We start from the raw sequence: 21,307 nt of genomic DNA on the forward strand, positions 1-21,307 counted from the left end.
CAAGGAAAAAATGGCAGAGAAGAGATTTGGTTTTTAATAATGTCTATGACAACACAGACACACATTTCTGATGATCCATAGCCTGCAGCATGTCATTACTTCATATAGTATGGGTTTTTTCTTAAAATAAGCCAGGGTTTAATCAGTTCAGGTTCTTTCATCCTCAGCTTTTTTTACCTCTATGAGTTTTGGACTGTATGAGCCCATGTGCTGAGTGATGTCAAGAACCACAGTGTCTTAGAAACTCTGGTGTTGGGCTGTATTTACACAGCTAACTTCCTAACCTACTACCTTACAGTAATAAAGTATCCAATTTATTGGATTTAATTGTTCACCTTAGACTTACGCCTGTTTTTCTCTCTTATGCCTTCTACAATTCCAACTGAGTTTTTACTGTAAATAACATCACCACCCATCAAATGTTGGAGAACGTGGAAGGAAAATGCGACATAAACCCTCCCCCTCCTTCCCTCCCCCCAAAGCATGTTGAGCTCCCTCCTCTCATTTTAAATGCATGTCGCATTTTATTCTTTTTTTTTTTTCTTCTTCTTCTTCTGTTGAAGGTTTGTTCCTCTTTCCAGATGGGTCCAACTCAGGCTTACAACAACCAGTTTATGAACCAGCCTGGTCCTCGTGGCCCTGCTTCTATGCCAGGCAACATGAACCCAGCAAGCATGGGAGCAGGAATGACACCTTCCAGCATGAGTGGGCCACCCATGGGCATGAACCAGCCTCGGCCTCCTGGAATGAGTCCCTTCAGCACCCATGGGCAGAGGATGCCCCAGCAAGCCTACCCAGGCCCACGTCCCCAGTCTTTGCCCATACAGGGCATAAAGAGACCATACCCAGGAGAGGTAATAAAATAAATTATGTTTTTTGTACACTATTATACGGACAGAGTGCTGCAATGTGCTGGGTAGTGGGTGGTGTGAATTCCCATGCAGCTTAGAGCTGCATCTTTATTCCAACCTTGGTGTTAAAATGAGCAGCAGGAGCTCTTTCTTTTGAGCCTCTAAAGTATTCAGGTTGGCTTTTGCTGTTAGTCAAATGACAGTAATTAAAATCAAGAAAGGCCCCAAACCAGCTGAGCCTTCAGAATGTCAGTTTTAGGTTCTTGTGCTGGATAGTGGATTCATAGACCTTATGCAGACTTCCTTCACAGGGGGGGATTTATTTCATGTGACAATGTAAAAGAGATGCTGAAGGTGAAATGCTTCATTTGAGCCCAGTTCATATGTGATCTGCATTTTCTTGGATGGTTTTATTGTTCTAAAGAAATACAGGGCATAGGTTGTATAAACACCAATAGTAATAACATTTATTTTAAAGACCTAGTGCTTTCCAGGCTTCTTGAGGCTTGGTTTTCCTAGGCATTGAGATGAATATAAATCATGTTGAACTCAAATCCCTCTGTGTCAGCAGTTATCTAATGTAAGTTTGTTTGGAGTGTGGTGTTTCTAAGCTCCCATGGTGTCCTAAGAGATCCAAGTGGCATTGTAGACAAAATAGCATTGCCTTTGACCTGACGTATGACCTTGGGCAAAACCCTTGGGGTCAAAATATTAAAGAAATACAGACAACCAAGGATGCAGAGAGGTGAGCTGCTGGATTTTAAAAAGTACCAGTGCATTTTACTCTTCAGATTGGTGTGAATCAGTGATTCTTTTGGTGATGCTTTTGAGAATCCCACCAACCATCTATATGCATTTCCTGCAGCATTACAAGCTTCAGAAATAATTTCCTGGGGAAATATTTTATTAAACTTTGATTATAACATCTATAACTCCAAGTGTAGAGCTTTGAATATTATGGTATTGCCCTGATGGTAGTAATGGTAGTTTGTAGAAAACATACAGCAAAGAGTACTGTGTGCAGAATACATAGCAAACATTTGCTATTGAGCTACATTTCTTTCCTCATCTGCAAACTTTTTTTTTTTTCAATAAGGAAATTAATCAGAAACAAAAAAATGTTCCTTGCTTTTGCAGGAGTTGCTTCTCAGGGAAGGCTTTTGGCTCTGAATGCTGCTACTTACTTTACAGTTAAGAAAACAGAATGTGGGTTGTTCAGATAATTTTTATCTTCAGATTTCCTGTCTTAAGGAAGGCTGTTAATCTTTTTCAAATTGACGTTTTACTACCTTTAAATGTCCAATTCTCATTACTTTGATTCCAAAACTGTAGCACAGTACTAGGTACCACTAGCAGGGTGTTTATGACTAGTGACACCTTCTCTTTAGTTGTTAAGGTCTCACTAAACACTGGCACAAGGCCAGCAAAGCAGCCACGGACAACACAACTTCTCTGCCCATCGCAGCATTTATTTTAATTTATTTTAATGCTACTTTTCCTCCTTGTGCTTCCTTTCTCTGGAAGCATGTGGAAAAGGAGCCTGAGGCTTGGGGCTGGTAGCACTTGTGAAAAAGCAACTAATGTGTCAGCATTCAAGGGTTGGACTCAATGATCTCTGAGGTCCCTTCCAACCCAGCCAATTCTATGATTCTATGATTTCATCTGGTTGTAACTCTGCTGGCCCTGCAAGGCTGGAGTGTGTGTTACAGTACATGGCTGTTCTGCTCTGGTTTGTGGGACCTGTATGTTCCTGAGGGAATATTCACTCAATGCATGAGTGGCATTCAGCTGAGGAGTTTTCACTTGGAGGGTTTCTTGGGGTTGATTCCACTATTGAACGGGTGGAATTCCCAATAACCAACTCCCCAGCTGCTTATGTGAAACAAATCTTTTGTCTTCTCTCATCTTTGCCATGAACCAGCCAAGTTATGGAAACCAGCAGTATGGACCAAATAGCCAGTTTCCAAACCAGCCTGGTCAGTACCCCACTCCCAACCCTCCAAGACCCCTCACGTCTCCCAACTATCCTGGACAGAGGATGCCAAGCCAGCAAAACACGGGGCAGTACCCTCCTCCAACAGTCAACATGGGGCAATACTATAAGGTAAGAATTTTAAGGTTGTCTTGGTGCATTCTGGTAGACATTTATGTATGAAGTCACACGAATTACTTCGTTGATAGTACTTGTACATAATCCGTATAAAGAGAGAAAAAAAGCACAGTTTTTAAGTAAGTTCTTTGGATATCACAGATTCAATTTGTTCACTTAAGTTATGTTGTAGTTCTAGAGCAGTTTGAGAAGAAAATTGAATGTTACTGTAAATCATAAAAGTTTTTTTGTAAAAAAAGCTTGGTTTCTCTCTAAAAAATTACACATAAAAAGAAGTACCTAGTGGAATTCAGTTGTAGTATTTTATCTGGTCGTGGCACTCTGCAAGAACACAACTTTGGAAATTTTTAATAGTCAAATTCCACATTGCAGCAACCCAATTTCAGACCTGCAGTGGTCACTGATAGATTAAGCCAGCCCAAACTAAAAGCTATTCCATCTTGGAACTGAATGGGTGACTTCCTCTGAGCTCTCCCTCCCTTTTTGCCCTTCTTTTGTCTCTGTTTTGTTTGTTTTGGGCAAGAATTAGAATTTTTAAAACGTTGCCTGAAACCTGTTTTATTGGATGCATCTTGAGTGCTTTTTATTCTCCAAACCAACTTAGTCCTGAGGGCTTGCTGAGGTGTCATGTCTTTGAAATGTGCACTGAAATGATCTGTTGCACACGGTGAGTATAAAAACGAGAAGGGCCATTGATGGCCTGACCTGCTCTTAAAACATGAGCTGCTGAAGTCTCTGGATTACATCCTGATTTTGAATGTAGCTGAAGAACCCAAGTTGCACATTGGTGTCGAGCTGGAATTGTTCCAGTGTGATTCACACAGCAAACACTATTGGGAAAAAGAGGGAAAACAAAGCCCTTTACTGTAGAGCATCTCTTCAGTGTTCTGTCCATTTAAGTGTTTTTATTTTAGATGTAGTTTAAGGGATGTTTTTTACAGGGTATTTCTAACAGGGAATCTCTGATGGGAGTCCCCTATTTTGTGTTCAGCCATTTTGCAAACAAAAAATTAGATTATAAGGGACCTTGTTAAGAAGGGAGATAATCCTGGCTAGGGATTCCAGCTTGCTACAGACAGTACCTGAACTTTTGGATAGCAGCAGTTGTGAAGGTTGTGACTCTGTGTGTTAAAGAAAATAGGCAAAGTGTAAATGCTTAGGATTTCAGGATGCAGCTCTCTCCCTACATACTTGACAGTATCCTAGGATAGCAGCACAGCATTTAAATAATCAGAATTAAGTCTTAAATCTTCTGACAGTACATGAGCTACTACAAGAGAGTGGCATGTGACTGCCAGCATCCTTTGCATCATCATTATTGGTTTGTTCTGTTAACTGCAGCCATCCCCTTAATCACAAGGGGGAAAAAAAAGCAGTAGTGTTTTAATACCATCCGTGTTCTTAGTTTGGCTTGTTCAGCAGCAAAGAGAATCAGATTGTAGGTACACAGAATAAAAGATTTCCCCTGCCCCTCAGAGATTTTATTCTGAGTAGATGAGTTGGACAGGCATGGAGAAAAGGATAGATGGAAGTAAAAGGGACACAGACGTTTTAATTGCTTGCTTTTGGATTATTTTTTTTTTCATGGAGGCTTTTGTGCAGTGGGGCTCTTTTGGGAGGAAAGCCAAAGAGATACAAAGGGCTGGGTAGGTTGGGGTGGTGTGGAAAAACTAAAGCAAATGGCTGATTGGTTTTGGAAAGAGAGCATTCAGAGGAATTTGATGAGCCTCTTGGCAGCCTTGCTTGTATCTGGTCATAGCCTGAATAAAGCTGGCTGGTCTGCTGGCCTCAGTTTTCACTTTGCTGTCCTAGTCTGCCATCTTCCCCATCTTCCTGGGATCTTCTGTGGTTTCTCATCCTTCCAGAGACAGAAGAGCCTTTCTACCTTGTCTGTAGTCTTTCTTATTTCGTAGCAGTGCAGTTCACAAGGGTTATGATTCTGATTTTCAGACTGCAATAACAATGTGATGTTATTTATTTTCTAGCCATCGAGGCCTGTACCTGTGGCAAATTACCCTCATTCACCTGTTCCAGGAAACCCCACGCCACCTATGACTCCAGGGAGCAATATTCCTCCATACCTGTCACCTAACCAGGATGTCAAACCACCATTCCCACCTGACATTAAACCAAATATCAATGCTTTACCACCACCTCCAAGTGAGTAGTGAACAAAATGCCTCCACAGGCATTTATTGTCCCTCTGTTACCTGCCACAGACATTTCAGAGTCTGGAAAGTAGCTCCAGTTGCTGCTCTGGCAGAGGCTCAGCTTGCTGAGTTGTGATGGGTGTCCTGCATGGTGCAGGCTCCCTAGAGCCAGTGAGCAGAAAAGAAAAAAGCTGCTATCCCCTTCTAAAAGAGAGTATCTTAAAAGTTCTTCCAGGTTCAGCTTGTTAATGATTTTACTCCTGGAGTATTCCTTTCATACGCTTCCTGAGGATAAAACACTGGGTTTTGGGTTTATTGTTGATTGTGTGAACTTTGATTGTGGTCTCTTTTGTTCAAGGTCAGAGCCATTCTTTGAACATCACTGCAGAGTAAAGTGTGAATATTTATAGCAGTGTCTCTGTTGTGATCCATACAGGCTTCTGGAGAATATTCAGTAGTATGCCAAAAATTGATATATGTTCTTTTTGAAGCTGCTCAATATCACAGCTGCATTTGGCTGGGAACAGGGCAGGAATAACAAGCTCTGTCTGTATATGAGCACAAGATGTTTGAGGTTTTGAAGTGACTGATGAACAATAGGAGATATCAATTACTAGGCAAGTGGGAGAACCTTGATGTTTTCTGTAAAACAAGTGCTGCTGCATTAGCACTTTGCAACCCCTGCTTGGAGTTCAGGGTAGCTAAATAATGAAGCAGAAGAAGGTGGCCTCTGCAGTATTACGTGGGCAAGAACACAGCATGTAAAGACACTTGAATTTTATAGATCAGCTGTAAGTTACCCTAGAACCTCATGAGATCAGACAGTAACTGAATACCAGCTTCTTGGGTTGTTGGATAGTTTCAGCTGATGAAACTGTTGAAACTAATTGGGTAATGTTGCTCTCAGTTCAAAGCAGGGAAAATAAGCAATGTTAGAGTTGGCCATAATTAAGAGATTTGTTGCCAGTCTTCTGCCAACAGAGTAGGCCTGGACACAAAACCTATCCAGTAAAAAAAAATGGGAATTCTTGCTCTGTCTGTGGCTGGGATGCTAAGGTCCTAATGTTAAGTGTGGGAGAAGAGAAGACTTTGGTTTACTATCACTGTCACTTAGAGCTCTGTCACTTGATGATGTAGTTATCTGTAATTTTCAGTTCTGTGCATATGAACCTCCTAATTTAGAGCCAGTAGCAGATCACTGTGCTGTTTGTTGCTGTCCTGTATAAATACACACATTATTGTTGCACTGCAGATGCTAAAGGGAAAGTTCACACTTTCTCTCCCTCTTCGATCCCAGCCAACCACAACGATGAGCTGCGCCTGACCTTCCCGGTCAGAGATGGTGTTGTGCTGGAGCCCTTCCGCCTGGAACACAACCTGGCAGTCAGTAACCATGTCTTTCACCTACGGCCAACTGTTCACCAGACACTGATGTGGAGGTAAGCTCAGCCCTGGGTGGTCTGCACCCCCTCACGGAGGAGTGACAGGTTGGGTGAACTTCCGTCGCCTTGACGCTGAATTTCGCTTCAAAAATTGTGGTCTAGAGAAGAAAAATGCCTTTGAAACCTTGAAACCTTGAAACCTCAGCTCTCAGCTGTCACTTTCCAGAGAAAACACAATCTAAAATGCTTCTAGATCTGTCTTGTATCTCCTTGCTGACAGCAGTTGGAATGCAGTGTCTGAAAAAACAACTGCAACTGGTCCCACCCTTTCTGGGCTGGGTGGGATGGATGTGTGGGACCTGTATGTCACCAGTATTAACTTCCAGTTAGGAGACTCTGAAGTCCTGGGTGCTTTGTGGCCTGTGAAATGTTAATTGCAGAAGTGTCTGTGCAGGGCTGTTACAGTTTATGCTTAAATAAGATGGTGCAGAGTTATCTGATAATGAAAAATAACCCCCTAATGAAGGACCTGATGTAGAGGCTTGGTAGAATTGTTTGGAGAGACAAGTGCTGAAATCCTCCAAACTTTAGAAACTCACTTCCTAAATTCCCCCTCTCCTGTGACTCCACAAGTTAGGACAGATCAGAAGTATCAAGGCACAGCCTTCCACATACAAAGACTTCTGGTTTTCACTTAAGCAAGTGCTCCTTGCTGGCAGTACTTTTCCTAGGTGGTATAGAGCTGTATAAGTGACTTCGGGTTATTCCACTATATTCATGGAAGGGCTTTAGATCAAATGGTGGTCAGAGCTTTATCTTTTATTTATTTCTGTATTTTCAAATACCAAGGAATGATTTTGTCTCCTCAGTCTTTTTCTCAGAAAGTATCTGGGGGTTTATTCTGGCTGCTGGTTCCATTGTTTGAGGCTGTCTCCATGCACTTTGTAGGCTGGTTAGTTCCTCAGGTTCTTGCTGGGGGTTGTTTCACAGGGGTAGCATCTAAGATAGTGACATGTAACATGTTCAGCACCTTTTTCATTACACCTGCCTCACTTACAGTGTCTTTCCAAGCTTGGACCACATCCCAACCTTAATGGGAGCCATAACTTCAGCTTTTTTTTTTCTTTTTTCTGAGAATCTTCTTCCCATTCAGTGGAATTCACCCAAGACTTGTGTTTCCATGGTGTGGTGGGCAGAGAGGTGCTCTCAGTTCTCTGCCCCAAGGACAGACTCAGACTCTTAAAACTGAAGTTTGATGTGGGATGCAGGAGTCCCTGAGGCAGCCTGGGGGTTGGGAGAGAGGGAAATTGCAGGCAGACCACACCAAATAATTAACACCTAACTTTGAGGTCAGTTATTGCTTACTTGCATTTCATTATGGAGTACTCGCAGCAGAGGGAGTTTTGGCTGTTATTTGCCAGTTCTTATTAATAAGTAATCACTGCTGGGGATTGTGCTTGCTCATTCAGTAGATTTATAGTGCTGCACTGAGGCATGAGACTGTTTCTTAATATCTGCTCTTTCTTCCTTCCTGAGCTCACCAAACACATAGCCTGTATTTAAACTTCTTTTAATGAAGACTCATAGGTAAACTACACTCAGGTCTGCTGTTCTGAAAAGCTTGTTAACAGTGGGGGGGAAAGGATGGTCCTGTAATGAAGTCATTTCACATTTAACTCAGGGCTGGATGGATTCCAGAAAAAATGAATTAGTCACATGCGTGGATGGATTTCAGTTTTACAAAGAAAGGTGGAATCGAGCCAATTCTGAATATTTTTCTGCCAGTTAAAATATTCAGCAAAACTTCTCATGTGTGCACACATCATGAATAGCAGTGCAACTCTTTTTCTTCCCCGCTGGGAACTCTTCATGGTTACAAGAAACAGAAAGCTTGAAGGCAGGGAAAATGTCTCCTTGAAGCTGGTTCAGTCTTAGCACTGCTGTTATTAGCAGTGTCCCACTGCCTGCTAAGGACTTGAGGGTCTCCTGAGCTCTGTCACTGCTCTGTGACACTGCCCAGAGTCCTTGGGAATGCATTTGATTTACTTGATCTGACTTCTTTTACATCAGAGGTGCCACCCCTCCTTTGGGTGACTGTGGTGTCTTATCAGGTGAGAAACTTCAGTGGATCTTGCTATGAGAGCTATCAAAATTGTTAATGAAGTATTGGGGGAAAAAAACCCTGGAAAAACAATATGGCTGGCTTTAAAAGAAACATGTTTTTTTTCTGGAGCTAAATGTTGATATTTTCAAACCCAGAAAAGGTGATGTTAAGTCAGAATTGAAATCTCTGGGTTTGGATAAGGAAAACAGCAATTGTGGTGATGGGATCTCCTGAACGAGCTGTTCCTCAGAGCTCTGATAAAGATTTCTGCTTTCAGGCAAGAGGAAGAAATGAGCACCTAGATTTTTAGGCACAAAAGATGAATAATCAGCTGTCTTTTGTTGTCATCAACAGCAGAATCATGACATTTCAGTTCAGTTCTTCATGTTCTTTTAAATTTCTTTCTCAGATTAGTCGTTCCTAACACAAGGTTAACATCCATGGGTGAAACTGAAGTCATAGTCTCTACCCACTTATTTTGTGATTAACTGAATCTCAGACTCTTCCTATTTTGGAGGCATTATAAAACTAATTTCTGAGGAGCTAGTGTGTGAAAGATACTATTAGAGGTGGGAGGACTTCATGCTCTGAAAGAGGATCCAAATTGGCCAGATTTAACCCATAGCTGTGTTAATTTGGCATCACAGAAACACACAAGGTGAGATACAGGGGTCATTTTATCTAAATTGATTTACCTGTTCCAAGGCAGGGTTAGCTGTACCTGTATTTTATCTGACCAACTGTTCATTCCAATGGTCTTGTAAACAGTAGTGAAGAATCCAGAGACTTTTCCAGCACAACCCATTGCAGAGCATCACTTTGTTGTTCTTAACTCTTAACACACAGGAAGGACCTGCCTGCTATCAACATTTTTCTTTCCCCAGGATCATTCTGTGGTCTACTTGAACAAAGTGATTGCCTTAGGGAAGTCCTTTTTAAGTGTAAAATATTAACAACAACTTTGTGACATGATTTTGATTCACACTTGCTTCTGATAAGGGCTTTTGTGAAGAAAATAGGTTATATCCTTTACTGGCAGTAATTCTAGAGAAATAATCTGATTGATAAGGAAAAAAGCATCAAAACCACCTCCCTTTGGAATGTGAAAGCAAAGCTAAAGGAAGATTTATTGGTTGTCATACAGGTCTGACTTGGAATTACAGTTCAAGTGCTATCACCATGAGGACAGACAAATGAACACAAACTGGCCAGCTTCAGTCCAGGTCAGCGTTAATGCAACCCCACTTACCATCGAGCGTGGTGACAACAAGACATCTCATAAACCTCTGCACCTAAAGCACGTCTGCCAGCCAGGAAGAAACACCATTCAAATTACAGTCACAGCGTGTTGTTGTGTAAGTACACACAGCTCACAGCTCCTGCTGCTGATGCTGACTTTGCTCTTTAGCACAGTCTGCAAATTTTGCCTTGGTTGAAAGAGCCTTACTCTCTCTTTATCTTTTTGTTTTGTTTTGTTTTGCTTTGTTTTTGTGGTTTTTTGGTTTGGTTTGGTTTGGTTTTTTTGTTTGCTAAGGTGCTTGTTTGATGATGTTGAGACAGAGTGGCAATTAGGGAATTCTTTCCTGCTGAATAATGGCAGAAGGTAGCAGTGTCCTTCCGATGCCTCCGGTGGTCCTGAGGAAGGGAATTTTATCTTCTACCTATTTATTACCTATTTATCTCCTACCTATTTAAATTGTGCCTAAAAGTGTACTGAAGCAGAAGTAGAGTATTGGGGTACAGACTGCTGCCCAGTATTAATTTAATTAAGGTATTAAACTGTGTTGGGTTTGAAATGAGAACGCCAGCGCCGCAGTCACTGGTGGTGGTGAGGATTTTTTGCAAATGCTTTTTGGATTAAAAATTTGTATTTTATGATGCAGTCTGGACCATGCAGTTTCTCCTTTTCCACGGTTTAGCTGCTTTTGGGGCTGAGAACTGTATTTTAATGCAGACTGTTGCACACAAGAGTCTGTGCTCCTGCCTGTTCTGTTGTCATTGATAAGAAATCAAGCTGATGCCTCTACCAAGCTCACAGTGTGAGGCACTTGAACAAGAAGCCATCCACCCAATTTGCTTCATTTCACACGGACCTTTCGTCACATAATGTCGTTTATGTGGTGGCTAAGAGCAGGGGAAGCAGCAGTTAGCTGTGTGTTGAGGAAAATGATTCAAATTGGTTCCAAACGCATTAGCAGCAAAATGATTTTGGGCACCTTCGGTTTCAAATGCGGGCAGGCAGGTGGGCTAGACTGTGTCGAAGAATCCAGGGTTTTAAGAGCAAACCCTGATCCCAGAGAGAAATCTGTCAGCCCTGTGTATTCTGTATGTTAAGGAGAGAAAAAAATGGAGAAAGTTTTTGCTTTTTTTTTAAGCCATTGTATTCCTTATGCTCCTGGAGCCCAGACCAGCTCAGTTGCGGCACATCCTAAGGCAGCACCTGTGCACGGCAGAGCAGAACCAGCCTTCATCTTTAGGCACCAGGCTCTTAAGGAAGCCATGTGTCCAAGAGAAGAATTCATCAGCAGTGTATTTACTATCTGCCTTTGATTCTTTTTGGTGACAGAATGTGTTTTCTTGCAGTCACACTTGTTCGTGTTGCAGTTAGTGCACCGGCCATCGGTTCGCTCTGTACTTCAAGGTTTACTAAAGAAACGCCTCCTCCCAGCAGAACATTGTATCACTAAGAGTGAGTTTGCATCTTTTTTGACTTGACAGATTGCCTGTGTTCAATTGTGATAAGCTCGTTCTACCCAAAATTTACTTGCTTATTGAGAACCTTCAGCTTCACTTGTCAGGAATTTCCAAAACAAATTTACTTGCTTTTTGAGAACCTTCAGCTTCACTTGTCAGGAATTTCCAAAACAAATTTACTTGCTTTTTGAGAACCTTCAGCTCTACTTGTCAGGAATTTCCAGAACATCACTTGCATTAATTAAATCTTTGGTATCCTTAAATGGTGAAGGTTTTTTGGGGCTAACAAAGTGCCAAGGACACAAACTTAGTTCATCATGATGACTCTCCTGTTCTGGGGAATCTCTCTGGCTTTTCCCTCGTGTTTGCTTTTGACTTACCTAAAAGCCTCACATATAAAAACTATTCTTTATTTAGCATTTCAGGTGCTTGTATGGCACTTGGGTTGTGGGTGTAGCTGATAGACGTGCATCTGATGGTTTGTCTGTTCAGGGGATTGTTGTGAATCACACAGCTTACAGCTGTTTGGGTAAATTGTCTGTTAAATTAGCCCTTCAAGGTTGAAGTATTGGTGTTTCAGATTTCTGCATTAGAATTTACAATTTTCTGTAATTTCACTGCTTGTGTTTTCTTACTTTCTTCCTAAACAGTAAAGAGGAACTTCAGTAGTGTAGCAGCTTCCTCTGGCAATGCAACACTAAATGGGGAAGATGGAGTAGAGCAAACTGCTATTAAAGTCTCTCTGAAATGTCCCATCACATTCCGGAGGATCCAGCTCCCAGCAAGGGGTCACGATTGCAAACATGTACAAGTGAGTAGATGCCAGTCCCTGGCAATGCTGCCCCAGCCATCTCTTGTTGGTTATCACATGGAAGAGCTTAATGAAATGGAATTTTTCTGTATCTGTCAACCTCGTTAATGAATCTTATATTTAGATGTTTAATGTAGAAGGAGAAAGTAAGTTATTTGGTTTGGGTGTCAGTGCTAGTAGGCTTTTCTTCATGGCAGCTTTACTTTAGTCCAAGTTGTTCAGTTAATACAGTATTTTCTCTTCATTTCCTTTTTTAAAAAAATCATCTTTGTTTCTCTCTGATACCCAGTGCTTTGATCTGGAATCTTATTTGCAACTGAACTGTGAAAGAGGAACTTGGAGGTGTCCAGTATGCAAGTAAGTGCAACCAGACTACACGAAATGCAGTTCTACATGATTTGACCCAAATTCAGATTGTGTTTAAGGTCATGGAGGGGAGAAAAAGGAAGTGCTAGGAAATAAAGTGTATGTATTATGTTTATCTAATAGCAGAAATTCCAGTGAGAATTCTCACAGCATTTCAAAAATTGAGATAACACCCAGGTTTATTTAGAAATTTAAAAACAAATAATGAGATTTTTTTTCTCAAAAAATACATACTCTGTGTGCTCCAGTTACAGGCTATCAATGAGTTGTGTAGAGTTTCCAAGAAGCTGAAATACTTACATTGACAAGACATCCATACATAAATGAATGATACTGGCAAGTTTGTCTTTCCCTAAATTATGAAGCAACTACCAGGCAACAACCTGCCATGGCAAAAGAATGGATAATCTAGTCTAGAGTTATACTTTTTTTTCATTTTAATGTTACAATATCCAAATTACTGAACTTCAGATATGTAGATACTAAAATGTTCAGCATCCAGCTGAACATGAAATGAAGATGCTAAATAAGTCTCAGGTACAGGGCTTTGAGCCAGTAGGTAAGCAGGTAGTGGCAGTGTTCAGGAGGAAGATGAATTTTGGAGACTGTGACATTTCCCAGTAATTATATAGGGAATTAAGTTGGATCCTCCAAGGTCAAGGTCAGCGTCAGGTGCAAATTAAAGTGAAAGCAGAAAGCTGGAAGGATTCTAAATACAGCTGATCTTAAAAAAGGTAAAAGCTTTCCAAGGAGCAGAAGTTTGGAGTGGTTTCTTAAAGGAAAAGAGGGATGCCTTGGCCTACTTTTAGTCTTCTGTTTGACCAGAGAGCTGGTATGGTGCAGAGGAAATGGAACACTGAGCTTTGAAGTGGTTGCAGACTGCTCATTCTGATACTGAGCTGGGCAGAAAGAATCACAGAATGTCTGCAGGGCAGTTGAATTTCTGCAGCCTGCTGTGCTGAGGGTTACAAGTTTATTCCAGCCTCAGCTGAAGGAGCCAGGGCTGTTGAGCTGAAGCAGCTGTAGCAGTGTCTGCTTGATCCCTGCCAGCCTCCCCTTCAGTCCCTGCTGCACCACTCACTCTGTTCTGTCTGCTCCTGTGGGCTGGGGATGAGCTGCTTTCAGTGACTGTGACAGAAATGTGTCCTAAAGTGCAGGTGCTTTCTCTGAACCACCTGAGTTAATTTCTAAGTGAGGATAAAAACATCATAAGAATTGGATGGCTCACTTCTGAATTCATGTGTACGTACACCCAGGTCAAAATTTTTGTCCTATTTCTCTTGAATACAGGCACCTGCATCCTGATTTAAGTGCCTGCATATCCAAATCATTCCACTTTTTGTTTTGTTCTGGCCCCATCTGTGCTGATCTTAAATAAAATAGCTATAATATGGAGTTACTTTGAAGGCACATTACTGTCTAGCTAAAAAAAAGATCCAATTTGAAAAAAAAAATTGTGCTAGCTGATGTTCACAGGAGATATCTGCTATGTTTGAAAAGCCTTTAAATTCACAATATATTTCACTAGGAGAAATGAGTTAAAGGATGTGAACAGCTTGTGGGCACACAGAAGTAGATGTATCCTTATCTCATCTGTTTGATATGGAATACTGTTATCCTGGTAATGAAGACATAGAACTAAAACTGTTTGCCCTGAATAATTTCTAAATTGTGGGTTATGGATAGCAAGTTGGTGGCTCCCAGTCTGCTGATTTCATCTCTAACCTGTCTTTCTTTCATCCCACTTTTCACATGTGTGTAGTGATATTCTAACATGGTGTTTGGGGTTGTTTTTGTTTTTTTTTTCCTTTCTAGTAAAACTGCTCTGCTGGAGGGCTTGGAAGTTGATCAGTATATGTGGGGTATTCTCAATGCTATACAAAAGTAAGTAAACTTACTCATTGCTGATACACAAAACTTAGCAACTAGGAGATAAATTAATGAATATTCAGGTGGTCAAGCCAACATAGTGTTTGAACTTAATTACTCTATTTCATGGCTCCTTAGTGGAACCAGTGATACAGTGAATCAGTTTTCATCTACTTCGTAGATCTCATTTGGGTTTTCTCTTGGTGGCAACCTCAGTAAAGCTGAGGAAAGGTTGAGAATTGAGGACTATATGCTTTTTTGACATTTTTTTCATATGTGGCAGACCACATGGGTTTGTTGGTTAAACACAGAAATGTATTTGCACAATTGCCTTTTTTAAGACTTCCTTTCAGCACGCCCGAGGATCAAAAGATCTTCAGGTTATGTTACACTTGAGCATTTCCAAACATTTACTACCATGCTGATTCTTCTGGAAACCTCAGCAAAATTGGTTACAAAAATAATAATTAATGTGCTAACATTTTTACATTGTTTTACAGCTCAGAGTTTGAAGAAGTTACCATTGATCCAACTTGCAGTTGGAGGCCGGTCCCTATAAAGTCAGATATTCACATCAAAGATGACCCAGATGGCATTCCCTCAAAAAGATTTAAGACCATGAGTCCAAGCCAGATGATCATGCCAAATGTGATGGAGATGATTGCAGCTTTGGGTCCTGGCCCATCACCATACCCATCCCTACCCCCTCCTCCAGGAGGCAACAACTCCACTGAATATGGTAACCAAGGTTGGTTGTAGTTTTACAGCTTTGTGCACCCAGATGGTCACTCTAGGAGCTCAGAGAGATACATAAGGCAAGCAAATTCTATGGCTGCAGTTCAGAAACTCTGCATTAACCTTTTCCTTTACGATTGATCTGCTTAGAGGAAAATCATTTTAATAACAAAATTGGTGCTTGTATTTATTGCCCTCAAGTGACAAAGTAGAGAGGTGCCCCACTAACCCTGCTGCTTGGGCTACTGAGTTTAACTTGTGGCCAGGTGGGTGACATGGTAGGCCTCCTGTAAATTAAATGACTTTAAAAGAGATTTTTGGCTGCTTTGGCAACACCCTTGAGTTAGAAAATGACTTCTGAGTTCTTCTAGCCTTGTGCTGCCAGATTGAGAAACAGGGAACTAAATGCAGGCAGTGGAGATACATTTTCAAATGACTGGTGTGTTGTGAATAACTCAATTATAGTGACAATTCTGAAAAGATGAAACCAGAGACTGTTGTTTTTTTTTCTTTGCAAGTAATATGATCTGACTCAGTTCAGCTCTGGGAAAAGACCAACTGTTCACACCATCAGAATCTCCAAATTGATTACAAGGTGATATATGTGCTTTTTGCAGGCGTTTGAAGAAAAATATAGATTACATGCAAATATGGTTAATTTGCTCCAGTGACTGCAAAACTGATGACAGATGATCCAACTTTTTAGGTTTTCAAACAGATGATTGATTACTATAACAAAGCCAAGAGCTCTGAATGACAATTTTTTCCCTCCTCTTAGTAGGAGTGAAGTGTAGTCAGAGCCTGAGAACAGATCTGCCTATTCTTCATCATCTTTCTAGCTCATAACCAGGGTTAGGGGAGTCATGAAAGGGTTCAGCATGTGGCACAACTCTTGCCTCAGAGGAGGGCTTGCTGCTGCATGGCTGTAGCTCCCCAGGCCTATTTTTTACCTTGCATCTTCATTCTCCATCAATACATGCACTGAAGCTTAGGTATTAGGTAATGTCCTCTGATGAGCAGTGCTCCAGAGCACAGCAGTAATAGTAATAGTAATACAGTAATATAAATCACTACTGTGATTTATATTGGTTTGGGTTTCACAGTGAGCATCCTGAAGTTGAGCTGGCAAATAGAACAAGTCCTCAGTAATACACAACCTTATTCCAGCTCCCTGCTATTAAATCTTTCCTAAGAAGCAAGGCAAGACCAGCTATATTCTGTGATACTCACCCAGTTTGCAGATTAACAAAATGAGAATTAGTAGCAGCATTTACATGACAGATCAAAGTCCTGACTTCTCTGAGAAATACTCTTACATGGCTAATGCCTTCTATTCCCCTGAGATTTAACTTCTGCTTGTGAAGCTGCTAAAGAGCAAATGGTGCAGCTACTTCAGTTTGTCAAATTCCCTTCTGGACTTGGACATTTAAAGCTGCTCTAATTCAGCAGATGAACTGCAGGCTCTCCAGGCAGCCTCCAAAGCTGTTGTGTTGTTTCAGAGCTCAGTATCATCCAGTTCAGTTGCTTACACAAAATTAGCTGGGTGGCTTTACTTCAGGTTTTGCTTTTCCTAGCAAAGAAGCTGCCAGAGCTGGTAACAGAGGATTCCAGACAGAAAAATCATGGGGGGTGAAATCCCTGAGCTGGGATGTGTGCTTTAGAAGTTAAGATCAGATCATTGAGCTGAGGTGGGATGGATCAAAATATTCCAACAATGGTCATACAGTCTTTGTACTGCAGATCACATGGAAACTGGGCTTGTAGGTAGATGGTACAAGTGTGGGAGTGAATCCAGAGAATTTATTCTGAATTGGTGTGAAATTTAGGTGTTTTGGAGAACACAGTTTCAGGCTGAAGTTCGGTGGGTTTCCTAAGTTCACTGGTTTTTCATTACTAGTGTGCACATCCACATGCTAAGAACACAGGCTACAGCCAGTCAGTCTGTAACTCTGGAAATAAAAATAATAGATCCAAGAGGAAAAAAGTGGTGTTTTCAGACAGTCAGTGAATTTTATTAGGTTTTTTGGGGCAGCAAAGAGAATTAAATCCCAAGCCCAATTAGACATGAAGGCCTCTTCTGTGTTGTCTGAATGGAAGCTGCCTGTTTATACTGCAGAAGAAGAGGTAAAATAGGTCCTGTTCTATGATCTGATACTGTGACACCTTCCAAGTTCTGTCAGTTAGCTTAATCAGAATCTGAAGTGATGCTACAACCTTAATGAGTGTACAGAAGCAAAGACATAAACAACACAGGTGTTCTATACATAATTTTGGACAATTTCAGTTGCCCTGAGATGCTTCTAGATGCAAATATTCCATGGAACTGAAAACCCTTTCCCCTTCTCAGCTTGCTTCAGTTTGACTTGACTGTAATTTTTAAAAATGTCAGCAGTTTTTATTTCATTAAATGCACATGTATTGTTCCAGCAGCTGAGTGCCATTTTCCCCTCCCTCTTCCTCCAGCACTTTGTCACGTTCAGCGTGGCAGCTGCCCCGTGGTGTGCAGGGAGGATGCTGTGCCTGGCAGCTTTTCCAAGATGCTCTTGAGAGTCCAATGTTGGCGAGCAAATAGTTTCTTTCATATCCCATCTGTTTCTCTTTTAGGCAACAGTTACCAAGGTCATGGCAATTTTGACTTCCCCCATGGGAATCCTGGTGGCACATCTATGAATGACTTCATGCATGGGCCACAGCTGTCACATCCCCCAGACATGCCCAGCAGTATGGCAGCTCTCGACAAACCTCTCAGTCACCCCATGCAGGAATCTGTAAGTAATGGTGCTCTGGATGTAGATTTATCCTCTGTGGGGGTAAGGAGCTCTCATCCAGCTGATGGACTTGCCTTGTGAAGTGCTTTTTTTTTTTTTTTTCTGGGGATTCCTCGGTGTGGAAGTCTGTGAAATAGAGTAGTCCTGAGGAATGGCAAAAAGACCTTTTTGAGTTACTGGCCTTTTTTGGTTTTTGGAGGAGCATTTCTGAGCTTTTAGAATTTTCATTTATCTGGAAGAGACAACCTGGCTCCGTCTGCTTGTGTTAATCATTGTGCTTTGCTCTGACACCACAAAAAAACCCCGTAGACTTCAATCCTTAGGCCAGCAGTGTCTGTGGATATTCACCTACAGCAGACACCTTGTTACATCAAGACATTGACTGAGCTCAGAGCAGGGACAGGATCTTCCCTGGCTTTGTCCCCAAGGGCCAAAATGTGCATCAAAGCATTCTGAGGGGGAATTCTACCCAAGCAGCACCAAAGGCACCTTGAAGCTGTTGGGGATGGGACAAGGCTGCAGATTTCAAGGGGAGACACCACCACTGGTCTGAGGGTGTAGCAGGGTAAGAGACTATAGAATGGAGGTTCCTTGGGTGTCAGATGGAGAGGCAGAACCCTGCTCTGGAAAAGAAGCTTGCACTGAGTTTTATACACAGAACTTTAGACTTTCAGAAAATGCAGAACTGCAGCGGGCAGATGATGGAGAAGCTATCAGCAGCACTTGGCTCTTAGGCATGGCTACCAGTTTATTTTAACTCTGTGTGTGTGTTTGTGTGTACACATCCTTTTATATTCACTGGGGTTCCAGGGCAGGGGCTGTATAGTGTGCTGTTACTGCCCAGGAAGGATGTTTAATTTGACAAGTCATCTGTGCAGTGTCTCTCATGAATACCAGAAAGGAGAATTTCAGAGTGCACTGAGGCTGTGTGGCAGCAGATGCTCAGCAAAGGCCTCCTCAGTCAATGTCTCTGCTAGCTGGCTGTGGGTTTTTCAAGGAGGATGGTGAGAAACAGGAGGGGAGTGGAGAGAGAGTGTTCTTAGTAGAGCTTGGAGCAGAGCCCAAGTAACAAGACTGTCAGCAAAAGGAGAGTCCAGAACCCATGATGACTTTACCACTTTGCAGGCTAACAAAGGACAGAACAAATGTGCTGTAAACTTCACTTTTTTACATTGCCAAATTCCACATACCCAGCTTAAAACACAGTCTGAATTATCTGCAACAGAACCTCTCATACACTAGTGAGGGGAAACACCACCAACCTGAGCCACTCAGCTGCTTTCCTTTGTGTCAAAGCCACAGGGAGTTGATCTTTGCCTCCCATTACCTGACACCTGCCTCTTGACTTCATCAGTTAACAGCTACACCTTTGCTGTAGTGGTTGCCCCAGTGAAATTCCTGGAGTGGTTGGAAATGAAGTGGTTTAATATGAAAGTGAAGAATCTGGGGCTTTCTGAACACAGGGCTGTGTCCAGATGGTAGCAAAGGTGAAAGCTGCTGAAGCTGTGCATGTTCCAGAGCTGTAATTTGGGCAAATGGTAATAGACATTTGGTGCTGTGGGCCAGTCTGTAGCAAATCTGGGAGTTGCTTATGATAGCTGGAAATTAAAGTAAACCTTTGCCTCCCTTCTCATTCAGCTGTCGTGGTACACAAGCTATACTGTTTGGGCATGTCAGTGGCTGATTTTCTCTTATGAGGATCAGTTTTCAGGTCTATTAGCACAAGAGAATTACAATTCAGGCCACATTTGCAGATTCTTAGTGCTCCCACACAGCTTTTTTAGCATTATCAAGTCTCTGCTTTCCTCTTTCTCTCCTTCTTCCACTCTTCTGTCTCTAGAAAGAGCTGGTTTTCTGTGGCAGACACTCAGGAAAGGCAGCTTTAAAATGACTGCTTTTAGAGAAATGCATTCCATTAACACATTCCTGAATCGTGTAGCTGAATGTCTTTGGACAGACATCTCTGTACAAAAATAACTCTAAATCACATTGCATAATTTCAACTAAGGTTTGAAGATGTTGCCTCTGCTCATGTCTGGCTTTCTGTCATTCTTTTTTACACATTTAAGGTGTATTTTATTTTCATCTGCTTTTCTCTTTGACTGTCTCATGTTTACAAGGATCCAGGATCAGATGTTTGGTCCTTTTGAACCCGAGTTCTCTCTTGATCTGCAGCTGAATGCTGCTGAGGAAATACCTAATTTTCCTATTATGAGGATTTATAATTTACCTTAGATAATGGTAGGCAGAGAAAGCTGATCCCTCCAGACATCATTCCTTGGGTCACTCCAGGAAATACAGATGTGTTTGCCTTGTGGAGGTAGGGCTGGGGAAGCAGGGCTGGATCATCTCATCTACCTTCTCTCAACACTGCTGTTCTGCTCATCTGGAAGAAGACAGAAAATCAGGACCTGAAACATGGCTTGTACCTCTTCACCAGGGTGAAGTGTTGTGAGAACTGTAGAAGAGATGCTTCTGTGTATGATGGCTACAAAACAGCTACCACAATTGCAGCATGGGTTTTTTTGCAGAAATTGCACACAGGTTTTAGGCAAAGGTCAATTCAGACTTAGCTCCTGCTTAGAGCTTATTGAGGACAGTGTAAGGAGGGACACATGACTGAGCAATGGGTGATCATGCAATGGTTTCATGCACAAAGTGAGGTGACATGAGCTGGTAGGGCTGTCACTGCTCTTGTGTCTTCCTCTCTCTCACACCAACACAAGTGTTACTGCAGCCATGAGGTGAGCTGGGGTGATTGGGAACTCACTCAGAGAAGTCAGCTCCTCCCTGGAGTTCCCTGCATGTCTGCAACCTGAGGAGAAAGGCGGGGATGGGGAAAGTGGCTGAGACCAGCAGCAGGGCAGGATGGCACCTTCCAGTGATCCTGACAGCAAAAGAGTTGGGAAAACTTACAACGTCAGCAATGGAGAGAGATAATAAACCATCCACTAAACCTCCTGATCTTTTTTTTTTCCTTTTTTTTTTTTTTTTTTATCTTTTCACTATCACTTTTCTCCTGGGATCAGAGGAACAGGAGGTCACTGGTGGCCTCATAAAGAGTGATGGTGTTTTGTGCCCTTAAGCAGGAGATGCAGTTGTGTTCTTTCACAGACTGTAAATGTTTTAAGAATGCCAAAGTTCATGCTCCTAAAAACAACTCTGGAATTCCCTTGCTCTGTGAGCAAGGGGAACTTTGTTGGGCTCTGGGGTCACAGTGTGGGTTGGTGTTTCTTCAAGTGAAATTATGGGAGCTAGAGACACGAGCTGAACCTTAACAAAGTGTAATGCTTAAAATGTTTTTTCTACCACATCAAGCTGAATGCAAAGAGGAAAATGTTGAAGTCCTGGGGATGTTGCTTTCTCAGAGGTAGAATGGTGGAGGCTGTGGCTAAATCAGGTGGATTTGGAACCTGCAGTGGCTTGTGGCCCTCAGTCTTCCAATGAACTCCCTGTCCCACAGTTCT

The 21,307-nt window shown here is 41.9% G+C and overlaps 1 protein-coding gene across 7 annotated transcripts in view; it reads left to right on the forward strand.

Annotated features, from left to right (window-relative positions):
- ZMIZ1 (zinc finger MIZ-type containing 1) overlaps positions 1 to 21,307 on the forward strand; it is a 282,504-nt gene that overhangs the window by 250,821 nt on the left and 10,376 nt on the right. For 3 of the 7 annotated variants that reach the window (XM_030452945.1, XM_030452939.1, XM_030452940.1), the window contains exons 10-20: positions 564 to 854; positions 2,773 to 2,955; positions 4,947 to 5,121; positions 6,364 to 6,550; positions 9,742 to 9,952; positions 11,181 to 11,286; positions 11,942 to 12,102; positions 12,392 to 12,459; positions 14,284 to 14,352; positions 14,838 to 15,085; positions 17,677 to 17,840. In XM_030452945.1, coding sequence (XP_030308805.1) covers positions 564 to 854; positions 2,773 to 2,955; positions 4,947 to 5,121; positions 6,364 to 6,550; positions 9,742 to 9,952; positions 11,181 to 11,286; positions 11,942 to 12,102; positions 12,392 to 12,459; positions 14,284 to 14,352; positions 14,838 to 15,085; positions 17,677 to 17,840 — 1,863 coding nt within the window. The remainder of the gene's footprint in view (positions 1 to 563; positions 855 to 2,772; positions 2,956 to 4,946; positions 5,122 to 6,363; positions 6,551 to 9,741; positions 9,953 to 11,180; positions 11,287 to 11,941; positions 12,103 to 12,391; positions 12,460 to 14,283; positions 14,353 to 14,837; positions 15,086 to 17,676; positions 17,841 to 21,307) is intronic. The other 4 variants (XM_030452941.1, XM_030452942.1, XM_030452944.1 and 1 more) reach the window with 4 other exon arrangements.

Source organism: Calypte anna, chromosome 6 (genome assembly GCF_003957555.1).
Source record: "Calypte anna isolate BGI_N300 chromosome 6, bCalAnn1_v1.p, whole genome shotgun sequence".
Classification (NCBI taxonomy): Eukaryota; Metazoa; Chordata; class Aves; order Apodiformes; family Trochilidae; genus Calypte; species Calypte anna.